Source organism: Schistosoma mansoni, chromosome 2 (genome assembly GCF_000237925.1).
Source record: "Schistosoma mansoni strain Puerto Rico chromosome 2, complete genome".
In the NCBI taxonomy this organism is placed as follows: Eukaryota; Metazoa; Platyhelminthes; class Trematoda; order Strigeidida; family Schistosomatidae; genus Schistosoma; species Schistosoma mansoni.
In genome coordinates, this window is record NC_031496.1 from 2,689,500 (window position 1) to 2,713,635 (window position 24,136).

General features: G+C 35.4%; 1 protein-coding gene and 1 non-coding gene across 3 annotated transcripts in view; both read left to right on the forward strand.

The window, feature by feature from the left end:
- The window catches only part of Smp_089460.1 (family C2 unassigned peptidase (C02 family)), a gene marked incomplete at both ends in the record, with an annotated part of 77,421 nt that overhangs the window by 32,464 nt on the left and 20,821 nt on the right, over nt 1-24,136 (forward strand). The window contains 6 exons of one of the 2 annotated variants that reach the window (XM_018795322.1): nt 928-1,091; nt 3,632-3,795; nt 9,586-9,797; nt 11,670-11,706; nt 16,173-16,190; nt 21,701-21,830. In XM_018795322.1, coding sequence (XP_018649647.1) covers nt 928-1,091; nt 3,632-3,795; nt 9,586-9,797; nt 11,670-11,706; nt 16,173-16,190; nt 21,701-21,830 — 725 coding nt within the window. The remainder of the gene's footprint in view (nt 1-927; nt 1,092-3,631; nt 3,796-9,585; nt 9,798-11,669; nt 11,707-16,172; nt 16,191-21,700; nt 21,831-24,136) is intronic. The other variant, XM_018795323.1, reaches the window with a different exon arrangement.
- On the forward strand, nt 23,442-23,513 carry Smp_tRNA_00733_Pseudo_TTG.1.1. The gene has a single exon. It is a non-coding gene (tRNA).

Consider the following 24,136-nt stretch of genomic DNA (forward strand, 5'->3'; position numbering starts at 1 on the left):
TGAATCTTGTAAGCGTCTTCAAATAGATGAGATTATTTAATTCTCTTACTTCAGGTTGATTGAATGATTTTCAGGTACCAGAAAATTCTCACTGCTCTATCATTTATTAAAGAAGGTTTAAGTGAAGTTAATCTGTATCTTCTATAAGGTCATTCTGGAATATAACTCACAAAAACTAGAGTAATGAATAATGTGTTTCATTATAGGTTAGTGTGAACCACTTTACCGATTGGGTTAGTGTTATGTGTAATGCTTTCCAGATTTGTACTAAATTCGGTAAACGGTAATTACAAAATAGTCTGATATTCCAGTTGTAGTGAACAAGAACACCGTTTGGGGACAATCGAATGTCAGAAGGGGTTTTTGTGGAGATTTAGTATTCGCATAGTTGAAAGCATGAGTCAATTGAAGCTAGACCACCAAGGAAAACCTGTAAGCACTGGACGGCCCTTTGGCCCTATTGTGGGACTACCCAGAAATGCTCATCCACGATCCCGCCACGCGAGACTCGTACGCAGGACCTATCAGTCTCGCGCCAGAGCACTTAACCGATAGACCACTGAGCTGGCGTCCGATGGTGTTAGTTTCTAACTTCAACCAATCCACGAAGTTGAGCAACCGTTTACCGATTGTCTTCAGTGAGTTTCTATCTCACAACAGACGTGGTTTGAACCCCACTGGTCACTGCTTCTCACTAGAACTCCAGAAATTATCTCTTGAAGTTAGTCACTAGTGTAGGACTCCTCAACAGTGCGCATCCACAACCTCGCCTTGCGAGATTCGAACCCACAATAGAACGAAACGGCCGTCCAGTGCTTACAGGTTTTCCTTGGTGGTCTTAGCTTCAATTGACTCATGCTTTCAACTATGCAAATACTTAATCTCCACAAAAACCTCTTCTGATACAAATGTTTTTCTTTATTCTAGGATGTCTTATCAGGATTTTATATCAAACTATGAAAAACTTGAAATATGTCATCTTGGACCACAGTCTATGGGTGAAATGGACGGAAATCGTGTTTGGGAAATGTGTATTGAAGAAGGTTGTTGGCAGCGACGTGTATCAGCTGGTGGATGTCGTAATTTTCTTGGTAAGATGAAAGTCAGTATTATTTTTATTGTTGAATAAAACCTTTTTACCCCCTTTTTTGAAATGAAACGCTAAATTACAAGATACTTGAAAACATGTCTCCAGTTCAAGTGAAACTCAATAAGCCCAATATAATTGATAATAATGGAGACAGTAATGAATCCATATTGGTTTTTTTGACTTTTGTTTCTAGGTGTAGACTGTGTTCGACACAGATTTATCTCCGTTGAGGTACCAATAAATATAAGGAAACAGTAGAAACATGTTTCGTTCAAGTATGAGACACCTCACTAACGAGCATCTACGACCTCAGTAGGAATCAATCCCATTACTTACACGTTTCTCAGTGAGCGCTTAGTCATTGAGTCGGTGCCTAATGACCGTGGTGAGGTCGTGGGTGTTTACTCTTGAGTAGTCACTCACTAGGAGAAAATAGCAATCAGGCGTTCTTTTGTTTTCAATGACAGACTGACGGAAATTGATGCATAACGGATGCGACCTTCAATGTAAAACCGAACTCCATTTAACTTTTCCAACTAAATTACCATAACCTTTTATTGATAGATTATTTACGTGGTTAAATATTTTTGTAAATGTTATATCGAGTGCATGAGTGCGTGCCCTGTTAATATATGACCTTATGAGACTGCCAATTGGAGAGCAGTGAATTATCGATCAGAGCAATGAGACACAAAATCTGTATGAGCAGTCTAGAGTACTTATCAGTCCTGGTTTCTGCCTAGCCCAGCCAGTCAAGTTCAGAACACCAATAACGGCCTTTGCGGTATTAGTTGTTTATTTCAAACATACTGGGCTTATATACCAAACATACAGACCACATCGTACCATAAAGAAGAAAATAACATGAGTACAAGATTTGGCCGAATGTGGCTGTGATTAGGGGGAACAGTAATTAATAGACTGAATATAACTCAGGAATGGTAAATCGTACAGTAATAGTCTATTGATTAAAATAAAGCTCATAATCAAGGAAACATGAATATGAATATGGGTAAGTTACTTAGCAACTATACAATAGGAAACATACATATCATATTGGTTCATAAATAGTCCTCAAAGTTACCATTCATAATTCTCCACGGGATATAACAATACATAAATGACAGTTTCACTTCCATAATTCATTCACATATATATTCAGTCTTCTGACAGTTCTGTTCTTGAATTATATATTTATTCGAATTTAGTCATTGATTCTGAGAGATAAATCGGTTAATCAATTAGGAATCCTTATGGCGACTACTAGTTACACCAATTTCACTTTTTCGTTATGATGATCATTAAGTTCAATGATTTCAGTATAATAAATTATTTGCTATTTTGGAAGATGTTCGGTGCTTGACTTTTAGCAAAACTATACAATTTCACCGTTATTATTGGCAAAGCTTTTGAAAATATCATACACTAGCACACTAAGACCTGATCGTTGTTTTGTTAAGAGCGTTTTAAAAAAGTGTTATGTTTAAATGACTAAGATTTGGAATGTTGTTCGACACTGTTTCTTTCAAATGAAAGATTTCACTAAACTCATACCAGCAACTAATTGTACTATTCTAGATATACCGATTTTTAATCCGCCGAAGTATTTGTCAGCATGGTTCCAATTATTTAGAGGAAAGATTAGAAGTAATGATTTTGGAAGTTGAAGTTTTGACAAATAAAACTCACATTGAATGAATCAACTGGATGGTATTTGAAACCTTAGACAACTTGTAATAGAGTATTTATTTCCATACAATCCAGTTTTTAGATCTTGCTCTGGAAATGCTTTGAATCCATAGTTCACAACTTATCAGTTCAACATATCTCTTATAACATGTTATTCATTTGATTTATTCGTCTTGATTTGTGTAGTGGATAACTTTTTCCCCCGAATGCTTTGGTACGGCCGAGAGTGAGGAAAGTCTGCTCTCCCTTTCGAAATGCTCTCATATGGTCACGCGTATATAGCCTCTGACAAGGAAGTCCTACTCACTGCCTTCTTACAGCACTACTGTTGTTCACGAAAGTGAGAGGATGAAAAGCGAATGTCCGGCGCTTTAACCAGGTTGGTGGATACGGAAAGTTCACCTAGGGGAGTTGGAAAACCGTGATTCCAAACCAATGGTGCACATGGGCTCCACGGTCCTGAAAGAACAAATGCCGTATGAATCAATTGTTGGTCACCGTCTACCATGTGACTGCATGTCCTTACGATGCTCCACTGCCTTGTGAATCAGATCTTTGGCTCCGGGTGTGGCCCCCTAAGAAAACTACCTATTTCGAGAAAAATGAATAGACTCTTGTAATAAAATTTATAAAACTTTGTTAAAACTTAAGATTTAAGGGAATAAAAAAATGATTGTAACTATGTCTTTCTCAACTGATTCTGATCCAATTTAATCAAAGTCTGCACCTCTATGAATTAGGGATTTCATGAACTGATAGCATGAATATATATTACACTATATTAGTTTTGTCTTGTTTCCATTCAAACACTCTAACTTGTCTCTTTTCTTACTCATATAAATAATCATTTAGATACATTTTGGATAAATCCACAATATGTAGTAACTGTTGAAGATCCAGATGAAGATGATGATGAAAATAAAGGAACATTAATTGTTGGTTTAATGCAAAAGAATAGAAGAAAAATGAGACGAGAAGGTGCTGATCTACTAACTATTGGTTATGCTATTTATAAAGTAAGTTATTTATATACAATTGGATGAATGTTACATATAAATATTACTGAATTTATTGATAGTAGTGTGGTGTGGTCTACTTATATCCATATAAGTAGTATATGGTGTTGGTCAGACATAGAATGTATTTTGACAGAAGACCGATAAGGAAAGAACTGAAACGAAGCGCAATCGGTAGGAAAATGCACGAACAATGGAATTAGAGAAGAAACAGTGAAGGTTGAGACTATTGGTTGTTAATTTGCAAACTAACTGTCCATTGTATGGTTTTCAGAATTTACTGAGATAGTCTGTAATTTGTGTCTAATTACATTCGATTGTCCCCAGTCGTGTTCTGTACACTACAGTAGAAGTAAATAAGTAAGGATAGTTATATTAAATGATGTTATCATCGATAATGTTGAGATATTATAAGTTTGATTACACATAAAGTATTATAAGCAGAAAGGGTTTTTGTGGAGATTTCAGTATTTTCATAGTTGAAATCATGAGTCACTTGAAGCTAGACCATCAAGGAAAACCTGGAAGCACTGAATCTCGCAAGGCGGGATCGTGGATGCGCATTGCCACTGAGAAGTCCCACGATAGGAAGAAACGGCCGTTTAGTGCTTCCAGGTTTTCCATGGTGATCTAGCTTCAATTGATTCATGATTTCAACTATGCAAACATAAAGTATTATTCAAATAACACTGTTCTGATAGAGTAGAAGTGCTCATTTTATGTACATCTTTTCATAGAATTTCTGTTCGATTTTAACCCTCAAGATACGGTTTGCTGGATGGTGAACTTGAGTGGACCTGACGGTTTTTTTTATTTTGTCAGTGAATGATATATGAACTCTGGATAAATGAGGTTATTAGGTTTGTGTTAAATCATTGAATATTAAGCTTGTTTAACAATCATGCTTCAAATCTTCGTTAATATGTAATCTTGTTTCTTGGTTGAAAATTATTGATTAGCGGAAACTATTGTAGCATGACTTGAACTGTTCCACTAGAATATATTATGAATATATTGAATCTAAAATTTGATTTCCTGGCTCTGTTCTCCACATTTGTTTGCAGACTGAAATTGATTAGTTAATCCTTCTTTTTCCCACCAATATTCGTAAACTTTATCAATTCTATCATTATAAGAATGTTCTTTTTATTCAGCTGTTGAGTATACAAGAAGGAAACCATATCTCTGAAGACTGTAGAGTCATATATACCATGATGATTATTGATTAAGTTTGATAGTAGACAAGATTTCAGTGAAAATTGAATGCAGAAAGGGTTTTTGTGAAGATTTCAGTATTTTCGTAGTTGAAATCATGAGTCAATTGAAGTTAGACCATCAAGGAAAACCTGGAAGTATTGAATCTCGCGAGGCGAGATTGTGGATGAGCACTGCTACTAAGGAGTCCCACAATAGGACGAAACGGCCATCCAGTGCTTCCAGGTTTTCCATGATGGTCTAGCTTCAATTGACACATGACTTCAACTATGAAAATTGAATTGTTTATCAAATCTTGTCATTTGATTAGTTAAAATGAAAGTTGTTCTATTTGGTTTAAGATTTGATGTATTTTGTGTAGTGAATAAATCAATCAGATGCATATGGTAGTGTAGTGAACAAAACACTGGTTGGGTTACAATCGAATGCATTTTCGTACCGATTGCGCTTCATTCGTGTTCGTTTCTTATTGGTCTTCTGCCAAAACTATATTCTATGTCTGACCATCACCGTATACTACTTATATGGATATAAGTAGACCACACTACAGTAGTACCACTTTTGAATCATAGTTTCCAACTCCAATTCTACATAATAATGCTAATATGCATTTCGGTTTCATTCATTGACCAAATATATTTCGATTAGTAAGATCAGTAATTTGTGGGAACGAAGTAGGTGATTACAGTGAATAATCATAGTAATTTGTAGGAAGGTATGTGTATAATATATGGGAAACGTGACCTTGACAGTGGTGTTGTGAATCCAAGTATTGGTTCGTTTTTTTGTTTTTTATTTCATTTGTACCGATTCCTGTGTACTTTTGAATTGTTATGGATGTATATTTGTGTAGAAATGATGGTATAATGAACTTTTATTATGTTGAAATTAATGATTAGGAGATGATCTGAATTTTGAAGTTAAACTAATCGATGGGTGATTTAAGTCTTAAACTTGAATTCAATCTGTAAATTGGTTCACTGTATCTATTCACTGATGTATCAATGTTTCTTCTTTAGTTCAGTAATGGAAGATGTCAATGACATGATATTTTAATCTATGGTAAAGTATTTCATAGAGTTTCACTAGCTAGAAAGATCATTATGGATAAAGTCACACAGTACTAAATATTGATATGATGATTACAACAGGTCTTTAATACTTAGGTTAAGTTATTTAGATTTCCATGAAGACTGAGGTTGTTTGCCATTGATTTATATAATCTACTATACATATGTATATGATCACAATATTAGGTTAAAGTAAAAAACATCTTAGGCTTAATGAAGTTTGTAAAGTTTTTCAAACAGGTTAACTGTATCATCTTGTTGTAGATGATCTATCACTGGACATAGTAGTATAGAATCCATTTCAATCATTACTTAATATGAAAGTCAATAGTCCTGTTTATTATGTAACATTGTATACTCAAATTTACACCATCTATCTTACGGTGTGATGGTGGTTGCAGGTGGTCAACAGGAAACCCTGGACCCGGGTTTCATGCTACTTGGCACTTGTCAGCAAGGTGTACCTGTAATCTTGAGGGAACTGGTGCTCCCTGGAGGATTCGATCTCGAGTCACTTAGCTTCACAGTTAGAGACGTTACCACTGAGCTATTCGGGCTGCATTGCCACATTGCCCCTTGCAACATGGCCACACTGCAACTTGATCGATAGCATTCGATCAGCACTAAGAAGGATTTGGTACGCATGACAACGATCACCACCCAGTGATCAATCAATTGTGATCTTACGGTGTGTTGTTTTAATTAGTTTATAATTTATTTTATTGATGTATAAAAAATGTTATTCACTTAATTTCATGTTGAATGGAACTATCATTTATGGACGTTCTTTGAACAATATTAAGATGACTTTGAAAATGTTCACCTAGCAACTAGGACTAAATGAGGGTTATAAACTTGTGTGAAAAATAAGTATCATAATTAACAGTTGATGGTTAAGGTTACCAATTAGATTTAGGGTTTTTATCACGAACTGACATCAGCTATAATGCCAAATCGATGAGTGAATTTCACGCCGAAAATTCGAACTCTGTTATGTTAAATCTGATTGGTTCGTCTATAAATCATTGTCTCATCATACCCTCGAAATTGTGTAATTGCTTCCTCACAAATGTGCACACCTTATTATTTATTCTAATTTGAAGTACATAAGTGTTTATTGACTTATCCAAACTACTCAAGGTTAAACAATAGCCATTCTATAAGATCGATCGCTTATGTCCATTATTAACTCTATGAGAAACAGATCATGTGACCAATCTATTTTGTTGTTGCCAATATTCCTGATGAATCATATGATTAAGCAAGTTGTTTATTAAAATGAAAAAAAAATGTCAATAATCGAGGACAAATATAAAGTTGTTTACTTTTGAGTAAGCACATAGTTGTTAAGTAAGTATGGACAATATTGAAATAGGATTTTTCAAATCTACAAAGATAGATTAATGACATTGGAAGGGTTTTTTGTGGAGATTTTAGTATATTTCATAGTTGAAGTCATGCGTCAATTGAAGCTAGACCATCATGGAAAACCTGGAAGCAGTAGACGGTCGTTTCGTCCTATTGTGGGACTCCTCAGTGGCAGTGCGCATCCACAATCTCGCCTCGCGAGATTCAATACTTCCAGGTTTTCCTTGATGGTCTAACTTCAATTGACTCATGATTTCAACTACGAAAATACTGAAATCTTCACAAAAACCCTTTCTGCATTCAATTTTCACTGAAATCTTGTCTACTATCAAACTTAATCAATAATCATCATGGTATATATGACTCTACAGTCTTCAGAGATATGGTTTCCTTCTTGTATACTCAACAGCTGAATAAAAAGAACATTCTTATAATGATAGAATTGATAAAGTTTACGAATATTGGTGGGAAAAAGAAGGATTAACTAATCAATTTCAGTCTGCAAACAAATGTGGAGAACAGAGCCAGGAAATCAAATTTTAGATTCAATATATTCATAATATATTCTAGTGGAACAGTTCAAGTCATGCTACAATAGTTTCCGCTAATCAATAATTTTCAACCAAGAAACAAGATTACATATTAACGAAGATTTGAATAATGATTAACTTAGATGATTTTGCCATCTTTAGTAGGCTAGTAATGATTATTTAATGAAGAGGAACAATAGACAAAAATTCAACAATGAGATTGTATATTGATTAACTATATGTGAGAGAATCTTAAATGAAATATGTCGAAGTTAAAGAGGTTTCATTTGAATATTCAGTCATCATAAATTTATGGTTTACTTTTATGTTCTTGAAGCACAAGCAATAATAAAGTTTTGCGTAATTTCATCAGTTTAGACTTATAATCATTCCATAAGTGATTCAATGAGCCCGAAGTGTATTACCATGTTTTGTAAATGGGGAAATCAACTAATATTAAAGAGGTACAATAGGGAAAGTAAGCTTGAGATGAGAAAGTAGAAACCACCGGTATCAACGTTGAGACAGATTTATTGAAATAGGCGGGTAACAACTTGTACGAAACAAGAAACAATCATGATACATTTTATACTACTTACGAATATAGAGTAATATAGTGCTCAAATAGATAGTCTATCCATTTGGATTACCTTAGTTTAAGGAAATCATCGACCAATGGAGATAATACGATGTCTGTTGGCCGAAAAGGTTAAAAGGAAACTGTTTCGTGTTTAATTCTTTAAGATCTGATTAATTAATGATTATTGTAGATGGTGACAAGCTAATAATTACAGTACCGCAGCATATTTTATTGGTTCTCATTAAAGATCCTGTTGACAGTACTAATATAATAAAATGAATTCAATTATCCAACACGAGCTTTGCACCATATGTAACTAATGAGTACCGAATAACAAGAAACCTATGCTCAAAGTTTCCCGGAAATTTCTGTTAGCCACCTAACATAAAAACATAGTCCACATGCAAAGGAAGTCTTACTCACTGCCTTCTCACAGCATTACTGTTGTTTACGAAATTGAGAGGATGAAAAGCGAATGTCCGGCGCTTTAACCAGGTTGGTGGATACGGAAAGTTCACCTAGGGGAGTTGGAAAACCCTCATTCCAAATCAACGGTACACATGGGCTGGCTCCAGTATCCTGAAGGAACAAATGCCGTATGAATCAATTGTTGGTCGCCGGCTATCTTGGGGCTGCATCTCCTCACGATACTCCACTGCTTCATGGATCAGATCTTTAGATCGAAGGCTCCGTGTGTGGCCCCCTTAGGAAACCACCTGTTTCAGTTTGGGCACTCAGGCAGTATCACATCTCTCACACAAATCAAATGAGATTTGTGTGGCGCATATATATCTGATGCCCCCTTGTACCAATATTTATGTGTTTAAATAAAACGCTGCCCCATATGATGGTGATTCATTTAGAATAGGAGTTATAGGGAAACTTGTCTAATAGAATTCAGTCAACATTAAAGGACTAGACATTTATGACATCGGTCACTACTCAGCTATTGATCAGCTGTACATATTTGTTTAAATATACATGTAACTTTTGAACACATTATATTTTGTGGCTTACAATTATCTAGTTACCGGAACAACAACAAGGTACATTGGATATGAAATTTTTCAAATACAATGCATCAGTTGCACGTTCACCAGCATTTATCAATTTACGTGAAGTATGTGGTCGACATAGATTAGATACAGGACGATATGCAATTATCCCGTCAACATTTCAACCAAATGAAGAGGCTGATTTTATGCTGCGTATATTCTCAGAAAAACCGCGTACAACTCAGTAAGTCATTTTGTTGTGTTTTTGTAAATAGAAAGATTTATAGTAAATTTAAGTAGTATACTGTCTAGAAGTGTTCTTTCATGATGTATATTTATCCTAAACTAAGAATCATAGACTCTATAACGAACATATTAGCCTTCGTTAATATGATTGGTTTTAAGATCTGTTGATCTTTGTTATAGTTTTGAGTGGTGATTCTTGAGTTCTAGTGGGAACGTGCGGCCAGCGGAGTCTCACATATCTGGGATGAAGTGAATAACACTGGCAGTATAAGATGATGATCTCGTAATTTCGCGAATTAACTGGATCCAAAGCCAGAGACCTGAAGGTTAACCGCTAACCATGAAATCTCAATGTTCTGTTCATTATCCCGTGGTGGGTTGTGTCGGGGCGGCTTCGAAAAGCACGACGAAGCCTTCAGAGGTTCTAAAGGAGCCAAAGAGATTCCGTCCAATCACAACCTGATAGAGCCTTTTGGTGTATCAACGTGTCACGCTGCGATTGGACAATAGCATAACTTGCCTCGATGTGGATTGGCTGAATTGTAATGACGTTATAGCCAATAAATCTTTGATTCTACCCAGTGATCACATTCCCTGCTTCTTCTGTCTTCTGATCTGCGACTATGAGGTACTACACGTTCGAGTGCTGTTAGTTGCATATCATATTCTGCCGTTATCAAGTAGAGGACGTACCAGGGTGTGAGTGTGGGCCTCTTAGGAGTCCCACAGGAGGACGGACTGGTTGTCAAGTATTTCCTGAGTTTCAATGGTAGTCTAACTAAAGTCAGTCCATGGAGTAAAACTATGTACATAAATATAAATTGCGACTAATTTATTTACGATCGAAAAAACCCAGTCAGTTATGTATGGTGTATATGGTACATATCCATCTTCTCTCGCTAGATACTCTTACCTTTAATTGTCTCTCTAAATCAATAATAGAATAAATGAAAGGACTATGGAGTATTGAACCATCCGTTGAATCGAATAATTTGAAGCTGCCGTAAAGTCGAAAATTGAAATTTAATGCTTGATTCATATAGTTCGAACCCAATCATTATCCGATTCTACTTAAATTGTAATAAGCGATATTTTGGAAAATTGGCATTGACATATCTTCCAAGATGATATTTACTTCTGAAGTAGAAGCATTCATTGATCGAAGCTCATCTATTGAATGTTAAGTTCTATAGTTTTCATGGCGAAAGGATCTTAGCTACACAATTACTGAAAAGCAAGAGGCAGTGAACAGCTGTTTCATTATAGTATGTAACTTCTTAATTATGCGCGCTGACGACTACACTGAGGATTAGATGTGATCCAGTTTCCCGCCATGGGTATTAAATGGTTGCTAAAAATCTCCAATTTGTTGGATTAAGAAATACAAACAATTAAAAGGTCAACTCAGTGGTCTAAGTGATAGTCATTCGCTATGAGACCCATCACTTCTGCGTCTCGTCACCGATATGGTAGTAGGTGCAAACTGCTAACGAGTTCCATGCTAGCAGCTGTCAAGTGCTTCCTGGTTTTCAATGGTTGTCTGACTAAGCTCAATTTTCGACTTCAACTATAAGAAACAAAATAGTTTCAAATGCAGTATTCACTGTGAAGAAAAGGTTGATTTATGAACAAATGATAAAAGAAATCTTCGATATTGTATAAATTTTTCTGGCTAGCGTTTTTTATCGAGTTGGTTTTCTATGGGATGGGGTCGCTAATCCCCCATGCCCAACCCTCCTCCTTTACTCGGGCTCGGGACCAGCAGTAGGCCCCGGAGGAGCTACAGGCGGAGTTAACATTGTATAAGGCTATTATATTATTGTTCGTCCATATTCATTCTTGTCTAATTGATGAATTCTTTTAACTTCAGAGAATTAGATGAAGAGATCGGTGAAACGGAACCGACAGTAAGTAATGCAATTTTAACTTTTCTTTTTTAAAAAAGGGGTTGGAAATGTATTCTATTGTATTTGGATATTGTAGTATAAAAATGATAAAAGGTGGAGGTCATGAGGTAATTGTTGGTGGGGGCTCTTGAGAAGTTCTAAAGAATGAGGAAATAACTAACTAAATAAACTCTTACAACTATTTACATTTTTGGGAGGAATATATTGTTCAGATATCTGGTTAAATGTCCTAGCTTATAGAATTCAGATGCGCTTCAGTTTGCTTATGTATGATGTAAGATCGACTAGGAGTACAACGGAAAGCTGTTTATTGATGATAATGGTGACGATTGTACTGGAGTTGGATACTCGACTACAACATACATGGAAAGAGCCCGAAATGTCAAATGTTTCGTATCTTAAACGATGGAAATATCGTTGATTGAAAAACTGTTCATGTGTTTAAATTGAACAGGAAATGTTTACAAGTTACTTTTAATTGAGAACCATCACTTATGTGATAGGATTTTCAGTGAGATGATCTCCACTACCTCTAAAGGGGATCAAATATCGGGTTTTCTATGATACCGAAAACAATTAATAAAAGTAATTAGTTTAGAAACATTAGGAACTGATATCTAAATTGTTTGTATATAATTCATATTATGGTGTGTGCTACTGATATCGACAGATATAAGTAGTATGTATCACCGATCGCAAGTGAAATGTCTGGCGGCTGAAAGGTAAGAAGATCTAAGAAAAGCGAACGATGTCTATGAGTCCCGTTCGAATACACATCTACTGATTTGTTTATTCTTTTGATTTCATCATTATTTAAAAATCTATTTTGAATAGTAACTCCAATGGTTCCACTTCATCCACTAGTTCATTAGGATCATTACCTCAAAACACAAGTTGAAACACACTTCGAAATGTAATAAAATGTTTTTTAAAGAAACAATGGCGGAACTATAATTTATGGATGACCTTGGACGAATCTCAAGTGACCTTGAAAATGTTAGTCAATCAGTGAACAGTCAGCACAGAGTAAAAATATATTATACAACACCAAAGTATCAGAGGAGATACACTTCTTTTACATGGTTCAAAAACTTATCAAGGTTAGAAAGAGGTTCATAGGTTCTAAAGTCGTAATGTATGAGGTTGAGGAACTCATCCATATGGCTCCATAATACTCGATCTCTGGAGCCATGATATGGTCACAAAAACTCTCTCAGCCTCTCTCTGCTTAATATTGTTCGTATGTACTCCGGTTGTGTAAGCTTGTCATTTTTATTACGCATATATCCCTACAATACTCATACCACTGAACAGCCGAAGCTTCAGTTACATCTGTGAATATTGCAGCCAATGTTAATGGTGCTTTTATTATACAGTTCGCGTTAATTATTATAGTTTGCCTTAGTTTCAATCTGGATCGAGAGAAAAAAGTTCCTATTCTAGCAGACTTCTTCCTCTAACATATAGTACATCGAAAGATAACATCATTACGGTAGTCTGCATAAGGTCTGCAAGTCATTTAATTACCGCAATTACAAATAAAGGAACATCTTATTAGTCCCATTTATTGTAGCCGCTTAATTGTCACGTTTTCTTTAAAATCCTCTGTGAATCCATTGTATGTGAACATCGGGTAATGAAATTGGCGCTGTGACCTTGAAATCCTCTAAACGCTTCTGATTAACTCGTCCATAAATTTGATGTATTTAAGTTATATGGATCAGTTTGTAATATTTGTATTCATTGATTGTCATTGGTTGTAGTAAATGTTGAAACTTTTTTTGACATGTAATGATTTATCATAGAGTTAACCTAATACTGCAACTGATCAATGTACACAATAATAACTCTGCATGACATCGTATTCATTCATAACTAATGAATCGAATCAGATTCGAATAGTTCAAATTCTTAGCTTTAATCTATTTTTGAAATTCAACACACTCTAGTCCGGGATCCAATAGTTTAAGAGTAGTACTGTAATATTCATGAGATATAAATGTTTTCATCGAGCCATGAATATACACTGTTGAGAGGTTTTCAACCCAATATTAGTTTGTAAGAAACATTAACCTTCAAGTTGTGTGTGTGACTTGAATTAGGTTAGGAAGGAGATTCTTTGTTTAGGAATTCGATCAGATCGCAAAATCTAATTTGACGGAAGAGTAGATTTCATTATGATGAATCACTGCCAATCTAGAAGGTAGTCTGATATTTTCCCAAAGGTAAGTTATTTTCATTGTCTGAGACAATATTTTTTTTGTTATCTTTACAACATTGTTCTTCTTATGAGTAGATGAATGACTTCAAAATAGATCATTGAAGAAATAATCTTTTATTGATTCTTCGAGCAATTGGAACAACTTATGACGAACTGATTGATCGATAAGATTTTTATTTATTTATTTGAACACGTAAATATTTGTACAAAGGGGCACCGCATACATATGCGACACACAAGTTGCTTAATTTGTGTGTTGGTTGTGATGCTGTCCGGGTGCACAAACCAAAGCAGGTGACTTCTTTAGGGGGCCACATCAGGAGCCTTCGATCTGAAGGTCTGATCCACAATACATGTGAATATTCACTATTATAGAAACCGGTATTGTTCTAAACTGAATTATTTCAGCTGATGTATGTATCCATCTGTAACATTCACTTCAATGATGATGATATTATGGTAATAAGCAAGCTTTTATATTAAGCTTTCAAACATATGGGGATTGTATTCTATAGTGCTCTTCCATACAGTAGGGTTACTGAATTATTAACGTTAAATGTACAATTTGACGAATCTCTTCACTGTTTACCTTCAAGGATGTCTAAAGTTTGTGATTAGTTTTCAGTTGACTTCACTTATGTCTTTTAGGTTCGAAAGCATCACAACATTCCTAAAATGACGGTTTGTTATTTGCAAAAAAATGATTTAATATTTCCATAAGCGTCTATTCTTCTCTTATTTTTCTTTTCACTAAATATTTGTTTATAAGCAATAGTTTAAGCAGTTTACACTTGTTGCTAATGTGTTTGTTGATCATTTGGTTAGAAACAATAGTTGTTTGATATTTTACTGATTTATTTTACTGTCTGTCTTTCTCTACCTCTCTGTCTATGTGTGTATGCGTGTGTGTAAATCTGTGCACTATTCCTGTTGCCAAGTTTTAGATTTCACTTTTTGTTCTCAGTTTTCCTTACCTCCACCCACCTCTCTTCAAAAAAGAAAAAAAAACAAACAATTTCACACTTATGCACAATCTGATGATAAGTTTATGTTTTATTTTTTCATAGTTGAAATCATGAGTCAATTGAAACTAGACCACCATGGAAAACCATTTCGTCCTATTGTGGGACTCCTCAGCAGTGCGCATACAGTCAGTCAGTTAGTCACAACGTAGAACTATGTACGTACGTACATCAGTTCAAGTTGTCATATCACATTAGCACAGAGATGCAGATGTCGATTCAAATCCCATAGTGGTAGAAGTCGTAAGAGTGCAAGCAGTAATCTGAAAGATTAGGGTCTGAAGATGTTATTCAAGAAGCACAATCCAGTGAAATAAATTTGGAAAGAGAAAAATAAAGGGGCATGAAACTGGAACCTGGAAGCACTGGACGGCCGTTTCGTCCTATTGTGGGTCTCCTCAACAGTGCGCATCCATGACCTCGCCTCACGAGACTCGAAACCAGGACCTACCAGTCTCGCGCCACTTAACCGACAGACCACTGAGGAGGTATCTCATGTTGTTTATGTCTAACTCCAACTAATCCAGGAAGTTGAGCAACCGTTCATCAATTGTCTTCAGTGAGTTCCTATTTCACAGCAGACCTGGTTTGAACTCCACTGGTCACTGCTTCTCACTAGAGCTCCTGGATTTACCTCTCGAAGTCAGTCACTAATAAGCATATGATTATTATTATCAGAAAGGGCGAAGCGAAGTCAAGGATGCGTACTGCTGAGGAGTCGCACAATAGGACGAAACGGCCATCCAGTGCTTCCAGGTTTTCCTTAGTGGTCTAGCTACAATTGACTCAGGCTTTCAACTATGAAAATACTAAATCTCCACAAAAACCCCTTCTGATAATCAGCGAATTACCAGTCAGTTTAGTCAGCCGAGTTCAATTTTGTGGTTCATATACATATGTATATGAGGCTGAGTCAATCCATGTTGTACTACAAAACTGTGTTTTTGCTTTGTTTTTTTTTGAATTCTTGGGGTATTTTGACATCATTCAAGAAAACAAACAAACAATGAACTTATTAACCTCTTCAAACTTACACTTCAACACAATGATGACATGTATTATGTAATAGGGGGTATTGCAAGTTAACATTCCTAACTGTAATCTATCTACGTTGATGATGATGATGTTTACCGGTTTTTATTTCCACTGGTTGATGTACCATTTTTATTTTGCATTATTATTATTAATTATATAAACCGTTTTTCTACATTTCTAATTTCTAGCTCAATTTGGATGATAATGTATGTTTTTTACTATAAGAGAAAATCATGGTTTTTTTGTTTTGTTTTTTGGCAAGCATGAAATGCGTGGGCGTATGCGCGTGTGTGTGGGGAGGGGCATATGCATGTATTGGCTTCTGTTAATTTGCCTATTTTTTTTATCCTGATGGAATGAATTTTTTTGTCTTATGAATCCATGCTACTGAAGTTTATTCATTTTGCTATCCTTGCTTGTCCTATTCTTTTGTAAAATCTAATTTGTAAGTGAGATCGTAAAATGTCCATCTGAAAACATTTAAGGTACAATAGTCTCATATACTTTTAAGAAAATATCCATATATGTGACAATACAAGTGTTTTATCTTTATTTTCATTGTTTAGAACATGACTAAAAGCTCTTAAAAGTCAATATTATCAGTGAACTTATCAATTCACGTCGATTGTTTCATCATCGTACCAGTTACCTATTCTCAAGGGACCATTTCTTGTTGAAAGGAAAGTTTAACTGGAGATTTTCTATTTGATGAAACATTCGATTCGTTTGTCATTGGTTGGTTATCAGCGATTTTTACTCAACTACATATGTTTGACGTTTTCATTAACAAAAGTGGTTGAAAACTACTTGTTATTAACTGAAAGTGGATGACGCGATGACATTTGAAACGAAAGGTATTGGGTTCGAGTCCCAGAGTGAACATCAACAACTGAGATGCAGGTACATCCAGCTGACGAGTCCCAAATGGGACGAAACGCGCGTCAAACTGGATTCCACTGCTAGCCACTATCCATCTTTTCTCATAACAACAATAATAGTTCATTTCATGTATTTATCGCATAGATAATGTAAAACAAAGTTTATAAGTCAGATGTTTAAATTAGGAATCATTATTGTCAAAATAGATATGTACAATATGTTACTCAGTTAACAATATTAAAAAGGGGTCAATATTTCACTAGAGATAATCACATTTAGACATTTTGAATAGTTCTTATGATTTATACAACTGTCAGCAGCAATAAATCTCAACATACACACAAGGAAAAGCAAAACTATCTGATGTAACACAACATGCATCTATCGGATCACACTTGATGGAGAAGCTTTGGGGGATGTAAAACCTTTACATATCTGGGCATCATCATTGATGAACAAGGTGAATCTGATGCAGATGTGAAGGCGGGGATCGGCAAAAGAAGAGCAGCATATTCAACTGAAGAAAATCTGGAACTAAAACAATTGTCAACCAGCACCAATGTGAGAATTTTCAATAAAAATGTCAGGACAATTCTACTGTATGAGGAGGAGAGGTGGAGAACTACAAAAGCCATTATCCAGAAGATACAAGTGTTTATTAACAGTTATCTACGCAAAATACTTCGGGTCAGTTGATGAGACACTATCAGCAACAAGTTACTGTTGGAGAGAACAAACCAGATTCCAGTGGAGGAAGAAATCGAGAAAAAGCGCTGGAAGTGGATAGGACACATATTGAGGACATCACCCAACTGCGTCACAAGGCGAGCCTTCACTTGGAATTCTCAAAGCCAAATGAGAAGTGGAAGACCAAAGAACACATTATGACGAGAAATGGAGACAGACATGTGAAGAATGAACAATAATTGGATAGAACTAGAAAGGAAGGTCGAGGACAGAGTGGGTTAGAGAATGCTGGTCGGTACTCTATTCTCCATTGGGGGTAACATGTGTATGTAAGTAAGTAACTACTACGACTATTACTACCACTACTACTAAAAATATTAATTCCTGTAACTGTTTAGTCATTTCAAGAATAGAATATGAACATAAATGATACATATGTCTCGAAATTTCTTTGTCCATTACCTTAACACTTTTATTTTGATCACTTTTTAAACCCATTTGCGTGTGACCGTTTGCATAAAGTTTACACATTTGCTTTGTTATGTAATATTCATTGATTGTTTTTGTTGCTTGGGTAACTTGGATTCCAATCTAGTGTTGTTATTTTGCTTTAAATGTTGAAATGTAGATTTCATGATGTAGGTTTTTATTTTACTTTTACAGTTTGTACGAGTCACTGATCGTTAGTTTGAGTTATGTAATAACGTATAAATACCTTGGTTTATCTTAGATTGAAGTATAAAGGTTACAATTGATTAATCACTGAGTAGTGATTAATGTCATCTATGTTAGGTCCTTCTTAATACAGATTGAATTCAAGTAGTACGAAATCTAAGTCCAGGAGGGTGTCCTGTGGACTATCATCAACCATTATCATATCTGAATTGTTTTTCTTGACCCAAATGTAAATTAGTCTTTCTTTCTTTCTTTAAAATGTTATGTTATCATTATTGAGAACTGGATATTTTTCAGTTTTTATTAGAATACAAGTACATTGAACAGACAATAAAATATTGATTTGTTGTTGTTGTAAGTTTTAGAATATATATTAACTATGACTTTTGATAGAATCCAGGATGAGGGTTTCACTCTATTTTGAAGTTATTAGCTGGATCGCGAGATTCGAACCCAGAACCTACCAGTCTCGCGCCAGAGCATTCCTGACGACGAAACGGCTGTCCAGTGCTTCCAGGTTTTCCATAATGGTCTAGCTTCAATTGACTCATGCTTTCAACTATGAAAATACTGAAATCTCCACAAAACCGTTTCTGAGACAATTAAATGTTGATTTATTGTTGTTGTTGTTGTTGTTGTAAGTTTTAGAATCTATATTGACTATGACTTTTGATAGAATCTAGGATGAGGACTTCATTCTATTTTGAAGTTATCATCTAGATGAGGGGGTTGTTTATGGAGATTTTTAGTAATTTTTGTATTTATAGTTGAAATCATGAGTCTGGTACGTCTTGGGTTCGAATTTCGCGAGTGCGGGATCGTGGATGAGCACTACCACTGAGGAGTCCCAGAATAAGACGAAACGGACATTCAGTGCTTCCCGGTTTTCCTTGGAGGCCTAGCGTCAATTGACTCGTGATCTAAACTATGAAAATACTAAATCTCCACAAAAACCCTTTCTAAATACTGAATAAGACTAGTTAAGGAATAAAGATATTCACTTATTTTTCTGATCAGCCTTAATGGATTGATATCTGAGGAAATCTTTGCACGGATTCAGAAAGCTTGTTTAGCTTTTGCCAACTTATATCACCTATGAAGAAAGTGAGATATCTATGTATCAATTAAAGGACGAGTATACTGCACAGCAGTTCATTCTGTTCTACTTTAAAGCTGAGAAACGTGATCATTAATAGTAGAAGATATTCGTAAGTTACTAGTATTTGATCACAGATGTCTTAGAAATAATGCCGGTATTTTCTGTGATCATCGGGTAAGTAATAGTATTTCAGACGCAAGGTCTTGGGGAATGATGATAAATCAGTTGATGGCATGGTTAAGTAACGTATTACGCATGCTCAACCACCGATTACCATGGTAGGTAATGCTGAATAGTGCTGATAGTTAGCAGAGGCCAAACCAAAACGTAGCATCAGTCCTTGAAGTCACTAACTTCTAGTCTGAGCCATGTTGGTATATACAAAATACTTGTTTGGGATCCGTGTGACTATCGTAACCAATTGTTGGTGACACGGTTCAGAATGGATCACAATGGTGTAGGTGTATATACTCGTTGTCTACCTTTAAACCGTGAGATTAAAACTGTTTTATTACTTTCTTTCTACCGACTAATTCTTTCTTCCTGTATTACATCCTTTCTTTTACATATTACTACCATTGAAGTAACTACTTCTATGAATTCAGTATTCCCTTTGTTATGCTAATTAGGTGCGACAACTTGGACTGATGCATATGTTCTGCCTGGTCCTACGTAGTAGCTGACTGACTGACTGATATTCACTTATTTGAATGACTAATATTATTTGTTTAAATCATCAGTATGACATTTGATTTCCACTGATTTTAATTTTATAAACCTGAATTTTTTTTTTCTGGGAAACTTGAATATTTCCACTAGTCACATTGATCACATTCTTGTCCTTAGTGTCCACTTTTAATACTGTTAGTTTGTACTTTTAAATATTTTTTTCACTATTTGTTGTTAAGTAACAGTTATTGAAAAGATTTTAATCCAACTTGTATTGGTATCACCTTCTATTGGGGTAATAAATTTGTATCCAACCCGTTAGTGTTGTTATTGACAGGCAAGATTGAAGGATATCATGGTATAAGATTTTGATGGTGGTAGATACAATCAGTTACCATAATAAAAAACTACTGAAGTTATTCAATTTTGATTTTATTTTTCCTCCATCAAATTAACTTTACTCATTAATGCATGTTTCATGGATGAATGAATGATTATTGATGAATGTCGATAAGATCATGAATTGAACTCATTTCAATTATCACTGTAAACCAGGAAGTACTGAGAAACTGTTCTTTCATAGTATGAGACCTTCAAACTGTGTGTGTCCAAGGTTCCATCAGGGACCAAACCAGCAGTTGTAATTAGAAACTGTGGCTAGTGAAGATCAACTGTTTCAGGTGTAAGGTAGTAACCCACCAAAGACAATGGAAGATGGTTGAACAATATGAAATTTAGACATGAAAACGATTAGAATGCCAGCTGAATGATCCTACATTTTAAACTGTCGCAGCATATGTACCAAAGTGAACATCAACTCTGAGATGCAGGTACATCCACTTAACGAGTCCCAAATAGGACAAAACACGCGTCAAACTGGATTCCACTGCTAGCCACTATCCATCTTTGAAGTTTCTATGTTTCATCTTGGATAGGATTGTTGATGTAGATTACTGACGAATCCAGTACTTCTTAATTCTCACTTTATACATTTTCAATGATTTCTTTTTGTCTTTCATTTCAGTAGTGTCTATTCATCCAGATTTTTTTAGTTAAAGTAAGCTCAACATCAGAGCATTTCTATCATATTGTTGCTATCCAGAAGTCTGTGTTTTTCGCAATCTTAATCGTTCGCTGGTATATAAATATATATATGAAAAGAGTTGAGGGCTCTTAATATTCTTTGGTGTTATACAAACCACGCAATTATGATCATACTTTTTTTAAAGCCTATCCTCTTCTTTCGACCGTTGGCTATGATCAACTGTAACTACAACGCTGTGTTAATTACCTTTGTGTATTCACTTGGCAGTTTTGTGTCGTCTCTTATTGAAGCTTCCTGGAAAAGAGTGTCAAACTATGAATAGGGATAAACTAGACATCTATCGCATGATGATTGTTTACTTTTTCATTGATTGATGTGTTATGTCACTTGTGATTCAATTGATTGTATTCAATATAATAAGTTATGCAGCAACTACTACCAATCTGGTTTTTCAGTAGACAACTAATGAATCGTATAAAATGATGCTCTGATTTGTGTGAATATGGTTTCTATTCTCCCTTTCCCTTTCTGTCTCTCGCTCTGTGTGTGTGTGTGTTCCTATGAATGTGATTGACTTATACAATTGTATTCTTTTCTTAATGGATATTGTATCCATTTACATCTTTTTATTTTGTGTATCTATCTGGATATTGATATTGTAGACTGTTGTCAAACCATTGACTGATGTACAAGTAGAAGCATTACAGAAAGCATTCAATAAAGTCGCTGGTGATGATGGTGAAATTGATGCAGATGAATTACGTGATATATTGAATTGTGCATTTACACGAGGTAAGATGTATGCAAGATATTCTTTTCTTTTTTTGGTTCGATTAAAATAATCTGTTTATCTGAATTCATCAGCCAGTAATCCAGATTGTTCCTACACAGAAAACGTCGACTATTCTCTGTATTTAATCAGCTTCTGGTTAGTCATCGCTTAGTGAATCTTATGCATAAGGATTCTTATATTTACTTTGTATTGCTGTTATGACTTGTTCAAGGTCGTCGCTAATTTGTTATGACCTTACAAATTAAACAAGGACGTAACTCGCGTGAACTATCCACCAATAGAAAAACGACTTCTCCGACCTTAACAAGGTGACAATCAAGGATGTCCAATCAGTATGAGTAATCTCGCGTCCTTATTGGTCCTTAATCCGCCTAGCCCGTCTACTTGAGTTCAGAACACAAATAGCAGCTTCTGCTATGCGAATCTATGCGAATCGTTTATTTCAAGCATACTTTGTTTATATATCAAACAGGCAGACCACATCAAACCATAAAATAGAAAATAATATTTGTACAAAACCAAGCCAAATGTGGCTGTGAACGTGGGAGATAATAATCAATAAACTGAGTATAGTTTAGGAACAGTAAATCGTATGATAATAATCCATAGGTCAAAATGAAGCTTATAATAAGATGAATATAGGTATACACAATGTGATTACTCAATAGTTAAAAATTAATAATATATATAGAATAATTGTCCATTAATAGGTCCCGGAAGTTACTCGTACTTAAGTCTTCACCAGGATATAACAATAGGGTTGACTGATTTGAAATTTCAGATGTAGTTAATAGTTAGAGTTTCTGAATTTCCTCAAAAGTGGGGATAAACACTCTACTGATTTTTATGGCTTCTACCATCTTGTTGGGTTAATGAGGTGTGATGACTTGGACCGATGCATATATTTGCCTGGTTCTACATTGTTGCTGACTGACTGACTATCAATTTAACCAATCTGATGTTAAATTCATCAACCAATGATCCAGATTGTTCCTACGCAGGGAACGTTGACTATTCTCTGTATTTAATCAGCTTCTGGTTAGTAATCGCTTAGTGCGAAGTAAATCTTATGCATAAGGATACTCATATTTACTTTATATTGGGTTGATTCATTTGAAATTTTAGTCGTAGTAGATCGTTAGAGTTTGTAGACTTCCTCAAAAGTGGGGATGAACACTCTACCGATTTTTATGGCTTCTATCATCTTGTTAGGCTAATGAGGTGTGGTGACTTGGACCGGTGCATATATTTGCCTAGTCCTAAGTTGTAGCTAACTGACTGACTATCAATTTGTAGACTATTTACTATTCAACTATAGGAATATTGGAACAGTTTTTTTCTAATTTCTAGTTGTCTCATTAACTCTATTTTTTGCTCACATAATTTCGTTAGACTAATTACCTGAAAAACTCAATTGGTTACTCTGAAGTAGTCAGTTTATATCTTTCATAGACTATCGTCTATCAGAATGATGAGCAAGTCCATAGGTATCTGTACAAATAAAACATTGTTTAAATTCACCTAGTATCGTTTGTTTGAATCTTCCCATTGATGTTTGGGACTGCAATTGATCAGTCTCTTATTGGCAGATGTGCACACAGTGCGCTTTGCCTCAGGAGCTGAGTGGATAACGCGATGGCGTTTGAGGCAAAAGGTACTGGGTTCGAGTCCCAGTGTGGACATCAACTCTGAAATGCAGGTACATTCAGCTGACGAGTCCCAAACAGGACGAAACGCGCGTCAAACTGGATTCCACTCCTAGCCACTATCCACCTTTGCTTATTGTTCAAATCATTTCGCATGACCTTAGATGTAGCTTTGAAAAACAGATAATGACGAAATAAAAAAATAATGTCTATAAAGTAGCAACAAATCCATACAGAAATGTAATTCAAGTTGAAGACAGGTAAATTTTGAGCCAGGGAATTTCTACTCACTGCCTTCTTGTGACATTACTGTTGTTTACGAAGTTGAGAGGAAGAAAAGCGAATATCCGGTGCTTTAACAGGGTTAGTAGACACGGAGAGTCCACCTAGGGGAGTTGGAAAATAATGATTACAAACGAATGGTGCTTATGTACTACAGCATCCCGAGGGAACAAATGTCGTATGAATCAATCGTTGGTACCGGCTACCATGGGACTGCATCTCCCTACAATGCTCCACTGTCTCGTGGATCAGATCTTTAGGTCAAAAGCTCCAGGTATGGTCTCCTAAGAAAACCACCTGATTCGGTTTGGCCACCTGAGCCGTATCATCACAGCCCTCACATAAATCAAATGAGATTTGTGCGTCGTATATATATA